Raw genomic sequence first — 21,629 nt, 5'->3', positions numbered from 1 at the left:
ATAGGGCGGACAAGCGTAGTGTAAGCAGTCTCTTAGGTAGACCTGTTGCACCTTATAAGTGTTCTGCCAATGAATCGCAGTCTTTGGTTTGCTCTACCCACAATATTATCTATGTGATCGTTCCAATTTAGGTTATTTGTAATTCTAATCCCTATGTATTTAGTTGAATTTACAGCCGTCAGATTTGTGTGACTTACTGCGTAATCGAAATTTATCTGATTTCTTTTAGTACTTATGTGAATAACTTCGCACTTTTCTTTATTCAGGGCCAATTGCCACTTTTCGCACCATACGGATATCTTATCTAAATAATTTTGCAATTCGTTTTGATCATCTGATGACTTTACAAGATGGTAAATGACAGTATCATCTGCAAACAATCTAAGACTGCTACTCAGATTGTCTCCTATGTCGGTAATATAGATCAGGAACATTAGAGGGCCTATAGCGCTTCCTTGGGGAACGCCGGATATTACTTCTGTTTTACTCGATGACTTTCCGTCTATTACTACGAACTGTGACCTTTCTGACAGGAAATCACGAATCCAGTCGCACAACTGAGGCGATACTCCGTAGGCAAGCAGTTTGATTAGAAGACGCTTGTGAGGAACGGTGTCGAAAGCCTTCTGGAAATCTAAAACTATGGAATCAATTTGACATCCCCTGTCGATAGCACTTATTACTTCATGAGTATAAAGAGCTAATTGTGTTTCACAGGAACGATATTTTCTGAATCCGTGCTGACTATATGTCAATAAATCGTTTTCTTCGAGGTACTTCATAATGTTCGAGTACAGTATATGTTCTAAAACCCTACTGCAAATCGACGTTAGTGGTATAGGCCTGTAATGCAGCGGATTACTCCTACTTCACTTTTTGGGTATTGGTGTGACTTGAGTAATTTTCCAGTCTTTAGGTACGTATCTTTTTGTGAGCGAGTGGTTGTATATAATTGCTAAATATGGTGCTATTTTATCAGCATACTCTGAGAGGAACCTGACTGGTATACAATCTGGACCGGAGGCCTTGCCTTTATTAAGTGATTTAAACTGCTTTGTTACACCGAGGATATCTACTTCTATGTTTCTCATCTTGGTAGTTGTTCTTGATTGGAATTCAGGAATATTTACTTCGTCTTCTTTGGTGAAGGAGTTTCGGAAAACCGTGTTTAATAACACTGCTTTAGTGGCACTGTCATCAGTGACGTCACCGTTGTTGTCATCAGTGACCTCACCGTTGTATCGCGCAGTGAAGGTATTGATTGTGTCTTGCCACTGGTGTGCTTTATGTATGACCAGAATCTCTTTCCCTTTTAAAGGATATGACGATAGATAGCTAGGCTACCTCTTTGTGCGAACAGCCACTGGACCTATGAACTTCTTTTATACCATGGACAAATAGTGAGGGGTATACAGCGCTGACACCGCGATTCTGCCGAACTCAAAAAAGTCGCGCCGACTGAAAAATGGCGCCTAGCAATGCTAAATGAAATTGCAGGTAAATTAAAGGGGGATCACAGGTGTCAGCTGCAGCGGGATGTTACGCGTAATCAGTGGCGATGAGCGAAAATGTGTACCGGATCGAGATTCGGACCTGGGATATCCTGCTTACTGGGCAGGTGCGTTAACCAGTGTGCCATCTGGTACACAGCGTTATCGCAACTGCGCGGACTATCTCAGCGGCCGATCCACATTCCCACCGAAGACCACCTATCCACAATCCCTGTCCATTGCCTCAATGTTCGCTACTCTGAGATTCCCACAGTAGGTCGGACGTACTTTTGAATCCTCACTGAAGAAGGTGGATGAATTGCCCATTGAGGCCGATAATTTATATGAATGTGCGGTGTCTGTTCTTTCAGATGTCACAGAAAGAATAGACACCACACACAGTATCGGGTACTTCTGAGAAGTACCAAGCAAAGCCGAGGGAGGACGAGCCACCTCACAGTCCACACATTGAGCTCGCTTGCAGTGTGGCATGCTGTGGCCGACCCTGCCGTGTAAGACTGAGACGAGCGAGAGAGAGTAATGCTAGTAACGAGGAGCAAAATTGGAGCATGACGGGTGTTACCTAGCCTGTAGGCCATGACATCTCGCCATATTGTGCCAGTCGCGGCTGGCGGTTGTTCATGACGTCTCACTCTGTGATGGACATGGACGCTACATGACAGCGCTAGAACACCGACAAAAATGAGGCTAAGTAAATCTGGTGAATCCTATTTAAAAACGCAGCGCTGCCAAGAAAACAGCGGACTGTATCAGGGTAGGCATTATTTTCTATTTCATCTACATCTACATGCATACTCCGCAATCCACCATACGGTGCGTGGCGGAGGGTACCTCGTACCACAACTAGCATCTTCTCTCCCTGTTCCACTCTCAAACAGAACGAGGGAAAAATGACTGCCTATATACCTCTGTACGAGCCCTAATCTCTCTTATCTTATCTTTGTGGTCTTTCCGCGAAATGTAAGTTGGCGGCAGTAAAATTGTACTGCAGTCAGCCTCAAATGCTGGTTCTCTAAATTTCCTCAGTAGCGATTCACGAAAAGAACACCTCCTTTCCTCTAGAGACTCCCACCCGAGTTCCTGAAGCATTTCCGTAACACTCGGATGATGATTAAACCTACCAATAACAAATCTAGCAGCACACCTCTGAATTGCTTCTATGTCCTCCCTCAATCCGACCTGATAGGGATCCCAAACGCTCGAGCAGTACTCTAGAATAGGTCGTATTAGTGTTTTATAAGCGGTCTCCCTTACAGATGAACCACATCTTCCCAAAATTGTACCAATGAACCGAAGACGACAATCCGCCTTCCCCACAACTGCCATTACATGCTTGTCCCACTTCATGTCGCTCTGCAATGTTACGCCCAAATATTTAATCGACGTGACTGTGTCAAGCGCTACACTACTAATGGAGTATTCAAACATTACAGGATTCTTTTTCCTATTCATCTGCATTAATTTACATTTATGTATATTTAGAGTTAGCTGCCATTCTTTACACCAATCACAAATCCTGTCCCTAAACGACCGTGCCTACAAAAAGCTTATGTCTGTCTTGCCAGCGAGTTCTGAGGGAACCCTCCAGGTATGTTAGATTGGCATTACCTGGTTGCTCGTAACCGCCAACTACCTCCAAGGAATGTATCCCTACGCTCCTGGCATTCTTCTTCAAACCTAGAAACTTCTCTAACGCTCACTGCCATCTTGATGACCACCAATAATTACAGTTTGAAAGGCGTTGCCGAAAAATTAATCTGGCCGAAAATTACTCCCTTGAAGAGGGCACGATGTTGAGCAATTTTCATCTCACTCTCGATTCGGGGACACACAGAAAATTGAGAGGCATGAATATTTTTATATTAGTTTACAGCTTAATTCCCAAAGAAAATAAATGTGCTATCACAAACAGGCCACAGAATGAATGTGGATAGAATGTTGCTCCACAATATGGACCATATTGTTGCCTGAAGTTTCCTCACAAGTATATCACTTTCCTGAATTCATATGTGTGGTACACAGTAGAAGAACAGCTCTTTCAACAGCCTATGTCTTTGGCCTTGCTGTGATTTTCAGGATCACAGGAGAAGGTCAGATACTGCACTAGTTTCCTGTGCGAGCGCATAATAAGTGAAGTAACAAATATACGAATCAAGTACTTCTTCATTTAAGACGAATACTGGTTTATCGGAATAATAAAATCGCCTCAACATGTGAAACTGGAGCAAATTTCAAAGCGGTTTTGTGCATTAGGTGAGTCTGCGGGAGAACATTATGACTACTTTCTGCCGCGCACCCATCAGATTATGCTGAAAAATCTTCTTGGGCATGGGGCAACGACAGAGACACTATTACGACACGATTTTACACTTACACGTGGGCTATGAAACATTGTCTGAACTCAGTGCACTTCTGTGACCTCACTTTTTAAATAACCTAAGCCATATTCTTTAATCCAGTCAAAGTTGACTGTAACCCAGTGTTTGTGTTAATATTAGAATTTAGGAAGATGGGTGGAGGTAGTTGTGAGTGAGAATGTTTCTCTGCACATCACAAACACATCGGTCCAATCGGTGGGGAAGCACAGGATTCTTAGGTTACAACGTCATACATAACTGAGTCACAGAAAAGAAAAAAAATTGTGCACAAAAATAGAATCGTTAACTCGTTTATATAAACTGTGATACACAAACACTGCCTACAACTATATGATTGACATTTATTTGTCAATTTATTTAGCAGAGGGCACAGAAACAAACACATCTTTTTGTCTATTCTCTGCAGTTAGAGCTAAAGTTGAGTGTGTAGTTCGATAAGAGTTCGCTATTGATGAATAATGGTCAGTTACAAGTCGTAGATCTATTTTTATGCACAGAAATGAATTTTTAAACGAAAATACCTGCATTGACGAACACCGGTTCCATAAATTTTATACATTTGTTGACTAAAATACAATTCCAAATGTACCGACCTGTTTGACGCCAAGTTTATTCTCCAGAAGTCTGAACTGCAAGCTCTGGAAGCCGGAGGCAGGTGACAGGTAATTACGGAATTCCATGAAATCCAGAGGCGTCATTGTCTCCAGAATCATCACCTGGTCCACCAGAAGCTGCAACCAAATGAAGCATAAGAAGTATAATGTACTGTCTCTCAAATTTATTTATTCTAATTCACATGAGTAAACGTATCCTAGGTTTCAAGGGTACTGAATAAATTGATTTTTTCCTCCTAGCCGTCTGCTGAGTTAATTGTCGGATGTCTCTCGTACATTCCAGACATTTTCGAAGAAGACAGAACTTCATACTGACTGGATACAGTTCATTGGATACAGTGTTTTGCGGCAGTGGCTTTTTGGTTCAATCCCAGACTTAGTTTTATGCCGATTCCATAATCATTTATGATGTCACTGTTGGATGGGCCACAATCCTTCTTTTTTGCAACGTGCAGTTATTTTCTCGCAGTGGCGCGATTATGTTTTCGCTAGAAAATACATAAGCTCACGTATGGTGGGAATGTAAAACTGTTTGCACCCTATTAGTGAAATGACAGCATGTTCTGCCGTTACTTCAGACTTGGGGAGGAAGCCTTGGTGGGGATGGTGGTAGAGACCCTGTGAAGTATAGCTGCATACTTTTTCGAATCATGCGGCGAATAACTATTAATGACTTATATGCTCTTGATTCTAGCATCCGTACTGCTAATAACAATTTTGAATAAAATACCATAGAAAAATGTTGTTGTCGGAATAATAGTCTATTACCTAGAGCCATACTAATACGCCAGGAATAGTCGTTGCTATCCTGCGTTCAGTTTACATTTAATAATGAAAGATGATGTGCTACCAGTTTTGTAGTTGGAGCATGAGTGACGGACCAAATCGAAGTTCCAAGTTGTTCAAACAGTGTAGGATTTCACAACCGGTGTTAACTCTACTTAAAAAGTTCCGGGCTGACACGCCGTGGTCAATGTGTAAAACTTTCCGCTAACGTTTCGTCTCCGGCTAGGGGAGACATCCTCAGAGGTGAAGCGGCAAACTACAATCAGAACTCGAGGGAGCGCCAACTGAATAGGCAGTATAGGTGTTACCACAGCCCACCAAGTGACGTCGGCTACGAGATTATCTCTGGTAGTGCCAACATTCACTACTGAAAGTGATCGATCGTCATTCTGACGGTGCAGAGTCGACATCCATATTTTATCTAATTTGACACTTTATACTTTTCTGTTAGAATTATTATGGTGTTTATAAATCTCAATAGCCTCTATATACATGTGTGCAAGACAGAGTAATGTTTTCGGTATGACACTCGTCTCACTGAATTTCATTTCATGATTGCCCACTTGGTATACATGTTCCGCTATTGCCGATTTATCCGTATGTCTTCTAATGTTTAACTAAACAAGTGTTAACACTTCTTTTCGTGGTACCAATATATACTTCTAGTCCACAAGTCCTCAAGAAATTTTATATATGGGTAGCCAAAGAACGTCGTATATCTTTTGCCATTCTTAAATAGCCTTTAATGCTCCTGGTCGATCTGAAAATAGTTCCAACTTCATACTTGCCCAACACTTTCCCAGTGCGGTCTGTAATCTTAGTATTGACGAAAGAAAGACTCACTAGTAGGCCAGTCATTGTTCCTCGTTGATCCTGATTCCTTCCATAGTGCAGAGAGTTATCCATCTCATTGTTAGAATAAACGTTCTTCTTTCAGTATACATGGCTCTTCTATACACCTCTTGTCCCAGTGTCCCATCCACATATTTGAATACAGATTGGTGTCCCCCCACTGTCCTGGGCGTCTCCAGACAGCTGTTCGTTGGTCTTCGGAGCTCAGATCGAAGTGGGACTCATCACCGAAGACAATTCTACTCTAGTCAATGAGATTCCAGGCTGAAGACATGCCTAGAGACGCACCGAACCAACCTGACTTTCGCACACCATTCGGCCCAACAACTAGGAGTAATTTGTTTGGGGTGCCGTTTCTTTCACAGCAGGACCCCTTTGGTTGTCATCCGTGCCAACGTCACTGAACAGCGGTACGTCGACGACATTCTACGCCCTAAATGGCAAGCCAACCTGAGATTATATTTCAGCAAGATAATGTCCACCCGCACACGGCGAGAGTTTCTACCGCTTGTCTTCGTGCTTACGAAACCCTACCTTGGCAGCAAGGTTGCATGTTGAGAACAGTTAGAGCATTATGGGCAGGGCCTCCAACCAGCTCGGGTTTTTGGGTTATAACGCACCAAGTGGACATAACTTGGCATGATATCCGTTAGGAGGACATCCAACAACTCTGTCAGTCAGTACCAAGCCGAATAACTGCTCTCATAAGCCCAGAGGTGGACCAACGCTTAATTGGCAAGCTCAATTTGTGAAGCTCTTTCTCTTGAATGAAATATCCAAATTTTCTGTAATTGTAAGTACTAGTTTGTCTGTACAAGTACATCACATTTACCGACTTTCTCCCCATTCAGATAATTCCCTCGTGGTGCGTCGTTTTTCTTTTTTGTCTTAGAATATACTGCGGAGTGAACCACAAACTTTCACCTTACGACTGAGCATACAAATCACTTGTCCTGCTGCAAAATGACAAGAGATACACTCGGGTCAAAACATTGTTTAATATAGCTCAGCCGAACTGGTTTCATTGTTGAATGTAATGTTGTATTGAATATGATCCTGTATACTTGTATAATGGCAGAGTTCTGTTGCTAACAATGACAACATTGCGAATGTTGTCCCTAAACACACAGTTCAATATGTGTTAACCTATGACACTGAAGATATTAGATTCATCTCGTTTTGAGTCATCCCATACCACCCATACGTTATTCGTTCCTGCCTCAGTAACATTTCAAAGAAAGAGTATCTGATGAGGTTGAAAGCGATGACCTGCGAGTTATGATGTTTTGAGCACAGTGCTCGCTGCATCATTACTCTTGTGGAGGAAAGAAGCAAGAAAGGAACCAACGGGATAAAAATAAAATATTATTGGAAATGGACGAGACAGGAGCTTATCCGTGGCCTTATTGAAGGGCACACTGCGACATTTGCACAAAATGTTACAGGAGAAGCTAAATACAGGCGGTGGAGCATCAGCTTGTGTGCTGCACATAGATAAAGCAACGTGAGTTTAGTGCGCTACCTCATTATGTAGCAAGGGGAATAGCGGAGTACGGCGAGACAGTTTGAAACAAGCCAGGACTGTCGTAAAATCTCAAACTGATACAGAGCTAATACATCTATCTGTGTAGCAGACAGGAGGAGAGTTTGGTTTGTGAAGATAATTATTTTCTATTTTGTGGTGGGAGAAGAAGGCAACCTCCCCAATCTCGCACTTCGTACGCCCGTCCCCCTTCAGCAAAATAATAGTAAATGAAATACAGATGATGACGTAAGAGTTAGGCTGGAACGCCGGAATGTAGTTTGCTCCTGTTAAGAAACACTTGGAGCACGGACGGAGGTGTGAACTTGCAGCTCCCTGACAACAGATGAGTATAGTGTGTTATTCCTCCGAACTATCAGGCACTTCGGGGAGATGAGCAATGAAACAATTGAGATTATTAACATGGTGATCAGAAAACGGTACTCATCTCGTACCACTACATTTCCCGATCACAGAATGGTAGCAGTCATTTCTTCCACGAGGAGCATTTGAATCGGCTACATTAGTTGTCACCAAATATATGAAGCTTCTAAGCTACTGTACCGTCTTTAAATCCTACTGTGGCGAGTAAAAGAAACTAGGGCAGATGTAAGAACATTTTTAAATAAAACTTACATTTGTTTACTACCTGTACATTGACACAAAAGTCATAGGATACCTACTAATTTCGTGTCGAACCATCTCTTGCCTGGCGTAGCGCAGAAAATCGGTGAGGAAGTCCCCACGGGGACTGATGACATCAGATGTTAAGTCCCATAGTGCTCAGAGTCATTTTTGAAGTCCCCACAGAAATATTGAGCCGAGCTACCTCTATAGCCGTTCATAATTGCGAAATTGTTGGCGATGCACGATTTTGTTCACAAACTGACCTCCCAATTACGTCCAATAAATGTTTGATGGATTCATGTGGGGGGGGATCTGGGTGGCCAAACCATTTACTCGAATTGTCCAGAATGTTCTTCAAACCAATCATGGACAATTGTGGCCCAGTGACATGGCGCATTATAATTCATATAAATTGCATCACTGTTCGGGAACATGAAGTCCATGAATGGCTGCAAACGGTCTCCAAGTATCCGAACATAACCATTTCCAGTCAAGAATCAGTTCAGTTGGACCGGAGAACCCAGTCCATTCCATCTGAACACAGCCCACACCATTATGGAGCAACTACCAGCTTGCACAGTACCTTAATGATAACTTGGGTCCATGGTTTCGTGGACTCTGCGCCACAATCGAACACTACCATCAACTTTTACCAACTAAAAATCGGGACTCATCTGACCAGGTCATATTTTTCTAGTCGTCTAGAGTGCAACCAATGTGGTCACGAGCTGACGAGAGGCATCACAGGCGATGTCGTGTTGTTGGAAAACTCTCGCTTCGGTCGTATGCTACCATAGCCTATTAACGTGAAATTATGTCGCACTGTCTTAAAAAAATACTTTTGTCGTACGTCCCACGTTGATTTCTGAGTTGTCTGTGTTGAGAAGTAATGCCTGAAATTTGGTATCCTCGGCATACTATTGACACTATGCTTCGCGGAATATTGAGTTCCCTAACGATCTCAGAAATGAAATATCCCAAGAGTCTAGCTCCAACTACCATTCCGCATTCAAAGTCTTGATTCCCGTCCTGCGGCCATAATCACGTCGGAAACCTGGTCACGTGCCTCACCTGAATACAAATGACAAATGGTTCAAATGGCTCTGAGCACTATGGGACTCAACTGCTGAGGTCATTAGTCCCCTAGAACTCAGAACTAGTTAAACCTAACTAACCTAAGGACACCACAAACATCCATGCCCGAGGCAGGATTCGAACCTGCGACCGTAGCGGTCTTGCGGTTCCAGACTGCAGCGCCTTTAACCGCACGGTACAAATGACAGTTTCGGCAATGCACTGCCCTTTTATATCTCGTGTACGCGCAACTACTGCCATCTGTATATGTGCATACCGCCATCGCACGGCTTTGTCACCTCAGTTTAAATTTACAGTTCTAGATGTAAGCGTAGGCTTTTACGGCCGTTATCATTGACAATCAAATTCTTCTTGGAAAGTGACAGCATAGTCATTAAGTAAAATCCATTATTGCAAATGGCCTTCCTCAGGGTGTTTTGCTTACTCTCGCAAATTAACACACGCAGTCCCGCAGGAGACCACAACGGCCGCAGGTCACAGAGTACTGGCACACCTCAGCCGCCACTAGGCAGCAAGTAAACAGCGCTGCCTCATGACTGCCGCTCGTTTATCGTTCGCCTATTTCCACCAATGTTACGAAATAAAGCAAACACCAGTCTAGGATGTCTATTGCGACCAATAACAAGAAATAAAACAAAAGCCCGTAAAGGACTATAATAGCCATACTCCTCATCCTCAATATCCTATCAGATTACGAAAGCATCTTTTGCACTACTAAATAATAAACAAGTTTTCCTCATTCGGCACTTAGCAAAAGGCCCTTTGCAACAGCGGCTGAAACGTCGGAGAATTTTGCGTATTGGCATGCTGTCACATACCCTGAAGAATTTTGTTGACAGTTAAATTTCTAATATGTATGAAATGAATTTCAATTAAATTTTATATTAGAAAAATAAATTGAAATTCAGTTGTAAATAAGAAATAAACTGAAATGTTGCTAGTAATTATTTACAAATGTAAGAACGTAATTTTTTATCACTTATAAACTTTAACGAGAAGGATGGCACTTTTTTATGTTGGGAGAGCAGGTAGCGGCTGCCATTAGAATACAGTTGTACAAGTGTTCATCTATCGGTCCGTTTCTGTACTATTTTTTTTATCAATGTCATATTGTAAAAATAAAATTTATAAGCTGTACATTGTCTTCACTTCTAAGAACAACTTGAACCATAACAGACATTTTTCCATAGAACAAGAGACCAAATATTCTCAGAGCTTCAAGAAAGCGCTTTTAAAGATAAATCATTTTAAAAATCAGTCAGTTTCAACACCATGGCAGTACTGTCTTCTTTAAAAATCAAAACGAACCGTGACAAAAGTGGAGAATTCTTCAGCATCAATCACCATAAAAAACAATTTGGCAAACTGTGCAAATGCATCTGAAATCTTGGAAGCGTGTATTGAATTACCTTCTCAAATCTGAAAGATGTTCAATGTTAATCCTGTTGTACAGTGGCGTAGAAGTACCTTGCTTGTCAAGACTTTGTTTCAAATAGACAATGTTCATCTTCATATTGGATGAGATTTTCTTCCTACAGTTCCAGCTTTTTTGAGAATGAAGCAACAACTGAAATTTTTCTTCTCCGAGTTATGGTTATTGAACCTTTTGGTGACGCTTGAGAGAAAAGCAAAACCTTATCTTCTGTTTCACGGAAGATTAATCTCTTTCTTTCAAAAATTCTACTAAGGCAGCAAGCAACTCTTGAAAACGTTGTAAACTCTGCCTCTGCTAAGCCACGAATTTACGTGAGAGACTGGAGATCACCACACTGGAGTTTACTTCATCAGTCAGTGCTCTGAACAAATGTCTCTGAATTGCATGGATCTAACTTTGTTCACCACTTTAATGACTGTTTTCCTTATACTGTTCATATTAAAAATCCTTCCACAGAGTGACTGCTGGTGCCTTACACAGCGATAAGACAGAAAATCCGGAACGCTGTCATCTTTACGACACAAGGCTGTGAATCCCTCTTCTCGCTTTTCATCGCAGGAGCTTCATCAGTTGCAGGCTTTTTTATATGAGTATTTTCAGAGCTGATAACATATTTAAAGCCGGCCAGGGTGGCCGAGCGGTTCTAGGCGCTACAGTCTCGAACCGCGCGACCGCTACGGTCGCAGGTTCGAATCCTGCCTCGGGCATGGATGTGTGTGATGTCCTTAGGTTAGTTAGGTTTAAGTAGTTCTAAGTTCTAGGGGACTGATGACCTCAGAAGTTAAGTCCCATAGCGCTCGGGGCCATTTGAACCATTTTGAACATCTTTAAATGCTAAAAATATGTCCTTTCCTGTGGTGTGTCCTGTGCGTGGTATAATCCTTACCAGCTCCTCTCTTTTTTCGAAATTATCAAAAGCCATTCAATTTATTAGACACAGTTCCTGCGTTTTCGTCAATATCTACAGTAGAGTTCCGCAGCATGTGCCGATAGTCCGTTTATCTGGGTGGTTTAGTTTTCCACAGTCTTTAGTGTGGATAGGGACTATGATTGTTCTGTACCGATGGGAGCCGAGTTGGTGACACTTCGCTCTCAGCTCCAGACTGTGATGGCTTTGGTTACACAGCTTGAGGCTGCAGTGGATGGGCACCACTGTTGTGGGCTGGCAGTGGGGATCCAATGGATGCCCAGCACATCCGAGTGCTCCGATTGGTCCTCACTGGTAGCCAGCCCATTACTGCCCACACTGAGGTTGCCCTCTCACCGGTGATCGAGTGGGAGGTCGCTTGGGGGCATAGCAGGTGGCGAAAGACTTCCCAAGGGGCCACATGTAAGGCCTTCCTGGTGTTCCAGGTGTTGTAAGTGGCTGATACTGTCGCTGAGCCAGATCCGTCACCTGTCCTGTTACAGAGGAAACCTCTCAGCCTGCAAAATCTGGACAATCACAGAGGCTGGGACTATTGATAGTTGGGAGCTCCAGCGTTAGGCGCATCATGGGGCCCTTTAGGGGCATGGCTGCCTAGAAGGGGAAGGAAGCCAGTGTGCACTCTGTCTGCGTACTGGGTGGAGTCATTCCAGACCTGCAACAGGTCCTCCTGGATTCCATGAAGAGCACAGGATCCCTATCCAACTCACAACGGTACCAATGATGTGTGTCACTTTGGATCAAAAGAGATTCTCTCTGGTTTCGAACAGCTAACAGAAGTTGTAAAGGCTGCCACTGTTGTTTGCGAGATCAAAGCAGAGCTGACCATTTGCAGCATAGTCGACAGGACTGATTGCGGACCTCTGGTACAGAGCCGAGTGGATGCTCTGAATGAGAGGCCCAGACGGTTCTGCGACCGTGTAGGCTGCAGATTTCTCGACTTGCGCCAAAGAGTGGTTGGGTTTTGGGTTTCGCTGAATAGGGCAGGAGTCCACTATATGTAGGTGGCGACTATACGGGTAGCAGGGGCTGTGTGGTGTGGACTGGGCGGTTTTTTTTTAGGTTAGAGGGTCTCGGGAAAACACCAAAAACGGCTTTAGTCACAAAGGGAGCGGCAGAACACAGGAAGAACGTAGATACAGGAACCATTGGTATAACAGTTGTAAATTGTCGTGGCTGTGCTCCAAGCGCTAATAGGAAACACTGAGGCTCAAATCGTTATAGGCACTGAAAGCCGGCTAAAAGAGAGAGAAGCTCAGCCGAAATTTTTGTGAAGATCCTAATGCGTTTTCGAGAGGATAGGCTAAGCACCGTTGGCAGTGGCGTGTTTGTTGCTGTTAGAAGTATGAGGGCTTTCAAATAAAAATGTGACCCTCAACTACATACCTTCATACTCACAGTTGAAATATAAAAAGTTATGGCTGGTTTCGTTGTCTAGGGGGTGGGATACGTAGTTGCCGCATTACATGCCAACTACTGCTGAGTCTACAGTATACAAAATGAATACACACATGAATCAAATTGTCGAAGGTTCCTATCACTCAGAAATTGCGAATTTTGAATGTAACATAGAAATTTATAAATGAAAGATTGCAATTGAATAAAATCTGCAGGTCCTATTGTAACGACTTTAAATGATGAGTACGATAGCAGAAGTACTTTTAAGAATGCCGTTTATTTCTGCAAAACGCTTATTGGTGTCGATGGTCCAGCAATTAAATAAAATAGAAGTTGAATAACAGAGAAACAATAGATTTCTACTTCTCATAATTAGTTATAAACAACAACATAGCTCGCAAGATATTCACTTCTGAATGCATACTATGTCTTCACTGCAAGAGCCATAGAAATCTCACTAGTGCACAAGTCGGCACACACCGTCAGGTGGCTTGCGCAGTATAAATGTGGATGTAGATGTAGATGCGAAATATTTCTATCTCCCGCGACCATGCGCAAAGTGCTCACCACTCTCCAAGTATTTCCTGCGACTGTCCGTTGCGCCTTCCCGTCTAGCACTCCCCCGTGTCCTCTGTGACCCAATGCTCCTCCCCCACCCATACAGTCTCTCCATTGACTTCCGTAGTCGTCTACCATAGTAACGAGCGCTGTGATTGGCTAGAGGGCTCCTGCCATGTCTCCAAGCCAATGCACACTCACAAACATACTGAAACACATACGAAATACTGGATTTACATTTAAATAACTTGAAACTAATATAATATTCCTATGTGTGGACCATAAACACGCTCTAACACACATTATCAAATACATAAAGAAATCAAATAAACATATATCAAAGGAACAGAAACAAAAGTAGGCCAGTAGCCTAATGTCTCTGTGCTTTCTAAAACACAGTAAATATTTGACCAATTTCTTCATGAATAATATATATGTAGGATATAAACAAAGACAGACGAATAAATATATTTATAAGCATGTTGCTACCGTTTTTTCGTGTAACTGAGATCAATAGTAATCGGCCACTTTGACCTCCAATAATTCATGCACTATTCTAGTTATATGCCCACAATTCGTACCAATTTAGGTTTACACTAATAAATTTCTAAAGACGCGTCGATCGACAAAATCGGATGAACCGTTCAGATTTTGGAAATTCGTTGCTGGGTGTTACTTGTGTAATTTGCAGTCAGTTAAACTAACAAAGATATTGAAAATCTGATTACACCATCAGAATCGTCCTGCAAATAATGGTAATGTACATGTTTCTTTTTAAGGTATCATGATTCCTCTGGCTATTATTAATTTCTACATGAATTGTGAAATGTCTGTCATTATGGTTTCACAAAGTCCGCCATCTTTGGCACTCCCGGCATACAAATCTCCTTCATCGACACAAAGCACAGTCCTTGACACAGTGTCAACATGGACTTCCCAGCCATGCGGTTGACCTGGACCACGCGCTGGGGCTACCCCTCTTGCTCTGGCTAATGTTCGGCACTATGCGGTTGCTGACGAACCCCGGCTTGCCGAGCGGCCCGTGCGGCCAAACCAACTCCGAACTTTGAATATTTTCAGCGCGCCTCAACTCGCGTTACCTCACAAGTGTGTGTGTGTGTGTGTGTGTGTGTGTGTGAAATCTTATGGGACTTAACTGCTAAGGTCATCGGTCCCCAAGCTTACACACTACTTAACCTAAATTATCCAAAGGACAAACACACACAGCCATGCCCGAGGGAAGACTTGAACCTCCGCCGGGACCAGCCGCATAGTCCATGACTACAGCGCCTCAGACCGCACGGCTAATTCCACGCGGCTACCTCACAAGTAATTTATCTTGTCGCAAAATTGAAGTAGATAGTTCCTGTGAGTTAGTAGGGGCAGAGGTCATTGTTGGTCACCGGAATAAAATAATAATTATGTCCTTTTACCGACCTCCCAATTGAGGTGACACAATTCTTGAAAGGTTGATTTCAAACACGTACCCGACTCATACGATTATAGTTGGTAGTGACTTTAATTTACCCTCGATGTGTTGGCGAAAATACATGTTTAATTCCCGAGGTACGCATAAAACATAACCTGAAATTGTTCTAAACGCATTGTCTGAAAATTATTTCGAGCAGTTAGTTTATCAGCCCACGCGAATAGTAACGGTTGTGGAAACACACTTGACCTCTTGGTAACAAATAATCCTCAGTTAATAACGAGCATCAAAACGGATACAGGGATTAGTGAACACAGGGTTGTCGTAGCGAGACTGAATATTATATCTCCCAAATCGTCCAAAAATAAACGAAAAATATATCTATTCAAAAAAGCAGATAAAAATTCAGTTGACGCCTTCCTGAGAGACAACCCCCACTCCTTTCAATATAAGTGTAGACCAAATGTGGCTTGAATTCAGAGAAATAGTATCTGCAGCAATTGAGAGATTTATACCAAATAAATTAACATACGACGGAGCTGACCCTCCTTGGTACACAAAACGCATCAGAACATTGTTGCAGAAACAGCGAAACAAACAAGCCAAATTTAAACACATGCAAAATCCCCCAGATTGTAAATCTTTTACAGAATTTCGAAATTTATGGCGGACTTCAATGCGAGATGCTTATAATAGTTTCCACAACGAAACTTTGTCTCGAAACCTGGCAGACAATCCAAAGAGCTTCTGGTCGTATATGAAGTATGCTTGCGACAAGACACAATCAATGCCTTCTCTGCGCGATAGCAATGGAGATACTATCGAAGACAGTGCTGCCAAAGCAGAGTTACTAAACACAGCCTTCCGAAATGCCTTCACAACAGAAGACGAAGTAAAAATTCCAGAATTCGAATCAAAAACACTTGCCAACATGAGTAACGTAGAAGTAAATATCCTCGGAGTAGTGAAGCAACTTAAATAACTTAATAAAGCAAGTCTTCTGGTCCAGATTGCATACCAATTACGTTCCTTTCAGAGTATACTGATGCAATACCTCCATACTTAACAATCATATACAACCGTTCGCTCGACGGAATATCCGTAACCAAAGACTGAAAAGTTGCACAGGTCACACCAATATTCAAGACAGGTCATAGGAGTAATCCACTAAATTACAGGCCCATATCATTAATGTCGATATGCAGCGGGATTTTGGAACATTATTGTGTCCGAACATTATGAACTACGTGGAAGAAAACGGCCTATTGACACAGTCTACATGAATTTAGAAAACATCATTCTTGTGAAACACATCTAGCTCTTTATTCGCATGAAGTGTCGAGTGCTCTTGAGAAGGGATTTCAGATTGATTCCTTATTTCTGGATTTCCGGAAGGCTTTTGACACTGTACCACACAATCGGCTTATAGTGAAGTTGCGTGCTTATGTAATATCATCTCTGTTATGTGACTGGATTTGTGATTTTCTGTGAGAGAGGTCACAGTTCGTAGTAACTGACGGAAAGTCATCGAGTAAAACAGAAGTGATTTCTGGCGTTCCCCGAGGCAGTGTTATAGGCCTTTTGCTGTTCCTTATCTATATAAACGAATAAGGGAGACAATCTGAGCAGCCGTTTTAGGTTATTTGCAAATGACGCTGTCGTTTATCGACTAATAAAGTCATCAGAAGATCAAAACAAAGTGAAAAACGACTGAGAAAAGATATCTGTATGGTGCGAAAATTGGCAGTTGACCCTAAATAACGAAAAGTGTGAGGTTATCCACATGAGTGGTGAAAGGAATCCGGTAAACTTCGGTTACACGATAAATCAGTCAAATCTAAAGGCCCTAAATTCAACTAAATACCTAGGAATTACAATTACGAACAAGTTAAATTGGAAGGAACACAAAGAAAATCTTGTGGGGAAGGCTAACCGAAGATTGCGTTTTATTGGTAGGAGACTTTAAGGAGACTGCCTACACTACGCTTGTCCGTCCTCTTTTAGAATACTGCTGCACGATGTGGGATCCTTACCAGATAGGATTGACGGAGTACATCGAAAAAGTTCAAAGAAGGGCAGCACGTTTTGTACTGTTACGATATAGGGGAGAGAGTGTCATTGAAATGATACAGGATTTGGGGTGGACGTCATTAAAACAAAGGCATTTTTCGTTGCGGTGGAATCCTCTCACGAAATTCCAATCATCAATTTTCTCCTTCGAATGCGAAAATATTTTATTGACACCGACCTACATAGGGAGAAACGATCACCATGATAAAGTAAGAGAAATCAGAGTTCGCACGGAAAGGTATAGGTGTTCGTCCTTTCCGCGCGCTGTACGAGATTGGAATAATAGAGAATTGTGCTGGTGGTTCGATGAACCCTCTGGCAGGCACTTAAATGTGATTTGTAGAATATCCATTTAGATGTAGATGAAACGTTTTTTCAAGACTTCCAAATAATAAATCGGCAAATTCTGTGCAATAGTAAATGAAACCCGGAATGGCATCTCAGTTACTGCTTTGTCCTTGCCTAATGGTTTGAAAAAAAGTTGGTTGTTGAATATTAAGTTTGGATTTTAGCTGTCTTACCTTTTCTTTTCTTAGTTGAGAATCCAGCGAAAATCTCTTTCAGTCCCTGAGTGAAAGGTTTTGAAGTGTGTTTCGACGTTCCCTTTCCTCCCAACTGATTCACATTCATAGAACGGTAAACACACGTACAGGGTGTTCGGAAATTTCCGTTACAAACTTCTAGGACTTGTAGAACGGATCGAGTGCATAATATTTTTTATAGGAACCCATGTCCAGAAACGTACCATTTCCGTTCTACTGCTGTTTCAGTTCAATTGAGATGTTTAACTCATCCAATTCTGTTTGAGGAACTGAATTAGGGGTGATTCAGTACAGTTATTAGTTAACATATTCGAAAGGAAGCATAACGAAACATTCACTTATCACTTAGGAACATTTGTTTGTAACAACACTTGAACATTACGTGTTGACATTATTCCGAAACAAAAAAGAACCCAGCACATTATACGTACAGAAAAGCACCGATGCATTAAACAGTCACTCAGTGTGTTGTTACAGACATTGTACCTACGAAGCATGTTCTGGTACACACTCACCATGCCACCTGGCGTCTCTTCAGTTTCTCGTGCAGCGGCCAGAACTCGTGCCGTTATATTTTCCTCTGTCTCTATAGGAGCCTCATAAATTCAGCTTTGCATACGACGTTGTGTGACATCAAGCGACCGTTGTAGTATACATCATCTTGCTTATCCTACTGCATACCATAACAAGCAACTCTGGGACTTGCCTCTTTCCCTCAGTAGATGTGGACGCATTACAAATATGAATTGAAACCGTCATAGAATGGGAGCGGTACATTTCTGGACAAGGGTTCCTACTTAGATTATTATGCACTCATTCCGCTTTACAAGTTCTACATCTAAATATATACTCCGCTGGCCACCAAGTGGTGTGTGGCGGAAGGCACATTTCGCGCCAAATTCATATTTCCCACCCTCTGTTCCAGTCGCGGATCGCGCATGGGAAAAACGAACGCCTAATTTCTCTTATCTTTGAATGGTGATCATTACGCGATCTGAAAGTTGGTGGTAATAATATATGCTCTACATCCTCAGCCGGCCGGAGTGGCCGAGCGGTTAAAGGCGCTACAGTCTGGAACCGCACGACCGCTACGGTCGCAGGTTCGAATCCTGCCTCGGACATGGATGTGTGTGATGTCCTTAGGTTAGTTAGGTTTAAGTAGTTCTAAGTTCTAGGGGACTTATGACCACAGCAGTTGAGTCCCATAGTGCTCAGAGCCATTTGACCCATTTTGAACATCCTCAGCAAAGATCGGATTTCGGAAATTAGTGAGAAGCCCCTTCCGTTTATGGCGTCGTCTATTTGCATGTGTGTCCCTCTTCAAACTTTCTATGAGATTTGTAACGCTCTCGCGATGGCTAAATGTATCAGTCACGAATATTGACGTTCTTCTTTGGACCTTCTCAATCTCTTGAATCAGACCCAACTGGTAAGGATCCCATACAGACGATCAATACTCTAAGACTGGACGAACTAACGTATAGTAAGCAATTTCCTTTGCTGAAGTGCATCGCTTCGGGATTCTACCAATAAACCACAATCTAGAGTTCGCCTTGCCCGTTATTTGTTAATCTGATCATTCCATCTGAGATCATTTCAAATAGTCACACCCAGATACTTGACGGAGGTTACCGCTTTCAAACACTGGGCATTTATTTTGTACTCGTACATCAATGATTATTTTCGCCTTGTTATACGCAGTAGGTTACACTTACTAATATTGAGAGATAACTGTCAGTCATTACACCACGCATTTATTTTCTGCAAATCCTCATTGATTAGTTCACAACTTTCCTGTAGACTACTGCATCATCGGCAAACAGTCTAATGCCGTTGTCAATACCACCAACCAGATCGTTTATGTAAATCGTAAAAAGCAGCGGACCTATTACACCTGAAGTTACGCTTGTTTCTGTTGAAGTCATCCCAATCAGGACGACATACTACTCTCTGTCTGTTAGAAAACTTTTTATCCAACAGCATACGTCATCGGGTAGTCGGTAAGTGCGCACTTTTTGGAGCAAGCGACAGTGCAGAACTGAGTCGAACGCCTTTCGAAAGTCGAGGAATACGGCGTCAACCTGAGAGCCAGTATCTAGAGCCTGTTGTATATCATGCACAAAGAGGGCCAGTTATGTCTCGCACGACCGCTGTTTCCTAAAACCGTGCTGGTTTCTGCAGATGAGCTTCTCAGAGTCTAGAAAGGTCATAATGTATGAACACAAAATATGTTCCATGACTCTACAACAAATCGATGTCAGTGAAATTGGCAGGTAATTATGTGCATCTGATTTTCCACCCTTCTTGTAGATTGCTATGACCTGGGCCTTCTTCCAGTCCCATGGAACTTTCCGCTGTTCCAGTGATCTCTGATAAACGATGGATAAGAATGGTGCCATGTTTGTAGCATAGTGTGGTGTGCGTACTATAAGACCTTCGGTACAGACACCATCAGATTATTTGACTTGTCGCTGTAACGAAGTAGGCGAGTGTCAGCAATATGTCTCGTGGTCTTATCGTGGCGTGTTTATCTTCTGCCATTAGGTCAGACGATAGAAATGCCACTTGCACGCTTAGAGTAGCAGATTGACGGTGACCATCTTTAAACAGAACTTGATTAATTTTCACACACATTTATTTAAATAATAAAAATCATAAACCTTACTTAACTTGATTCTGGATGCTATTTACAATGGACAATCTGAAGTTCCTTTGGTCTTGCTACGTTAATCTTATTCTCACAAATCCCTGATACTTGACAAAGTGTCTATACATTTCTCGTCACGGCTATGTACAGGAATATGGTAATCTTATTAGGCACAGACTGAAACTTGACTACAGACTAATGCAGACTGACTAATCGGAGGTCTGTACACTCGTTATAATACCTCGCGCGTTCAGGTACGACTGCGCGAGTGTGATCCGCGACGAGAAAAGGTTCTACCTTAGCAGCAGTCTCATTGGCTGCGTTACATATTAATACGCGGATCGACAGAAGCAGAATTTGGTCCGCCTCTAAGACAGCGCCATCTCGTAGTGCGGAGACGGACGAGCGCTGCGCCTGCGCTGTTGTGCTTAGTGGGGCGCGCTCTAGTGGGAAAGTTGTGTACGCGCTGACTACGCGGAACTATGTACACAACACATAGTCAACATCTAATCTTACGGGGATACCGCCTGGGCCGGAAGTTTGTAACGGGAATTTCCGAATACCCTGTATTTGTCCTTTACCTGGGTAAAGAAGTGATCCGTTTCCATTCTGAATGAAAGCGAAAAGTTTTTTCACGTTAGTAAAAGTCGGATGTACACACAAAAAACATAACGTGGATAACGTGCATAGACTCACGCCTATGAATAGACAGTGTAGTATTCCTGACTGGCAATTGGGTCGGAGAAACAAGCAGTTGTTATCGTGAGCGTGGTCTAACGAGTGAGCACAGTGGTGCAATCCAGGTTAGCCAACATGAGCGTTACCACGATCTACCGAAAATGTCCCGACGATTAGGCGACCACCAGGCTACCTCCATGTCTCCGTAGGCTACGTAAACACATCTGTTCTGGTTACGGTACAGATGTCATCCGGTTGCAGCCACTTCTTGGGCGTGTTTACGTGTGCTCATAAGCCGTGCGGGTAAGCACATTAATCGCGTGTACCACTTCGCGAAAGAGTGAAAGCTTACGGCCGGAGTATTCTTCATCGTGGGAAGTGAACGGAGTGGTTCGTGGCGTGAGGGGCCCGGAATTACACAATCGGAGTTTGTGGGGGAAGGGGAGGTTGCATAACGTTAGGCGCCCACCTCCATCCGATACAGAAACCGCAAGAATGTGTCACGCGCCGCCCACCGGGATTACGTTTCACGGCCGCTACTACAGCGGCACTACGTCGTCTA

At 42.7% G+C, this 21,629-nt stretch overlaps 1 protein-coding gene across 1 annotated transcript in view; it reads right to left on the bottom strand.

Annotated features, from left to right (window-relative positions):
- The window catches only part of LOC124804754 (tryptophan 2,3-dioxygenase), a 406,660-nt gene that overhangs the window by 74,532 nt on the left and 310,499 nt on the right, over positions 1–21,629 (bottom strand). Inside the window, exon 5 of the mRNA XM_047265061.1 lies at positions 4,483–4,620. Within this exon, the coding sequence (XP_047121017.1) occupies positions 4,483–4,620 (138 nt within the window). The remainder of the gene's footprint in view (positions 1–4,482; positions 4,621–21,629) is intronic.

Source organism: Schistocerca piceifrons, chromosome 7 (assembly GCF_021461385.2).
Source record: "Schistocerca piceifrons isolate TAMUIC-IGC-003096 chromosome 7, iqSchPice1.1, whole genome shotgun sequence".
NCBI classification, from domain to species: domain Eukaryota; kingdom Metazoa; phylum Arthropoda; class Insecta; order Orthoptera; family Acrididae; genus Schistocerca; species Schistocerca piceifrons.
This window is presented reverse-complemented; position numbering and strand designations above follow the sequence as displayed.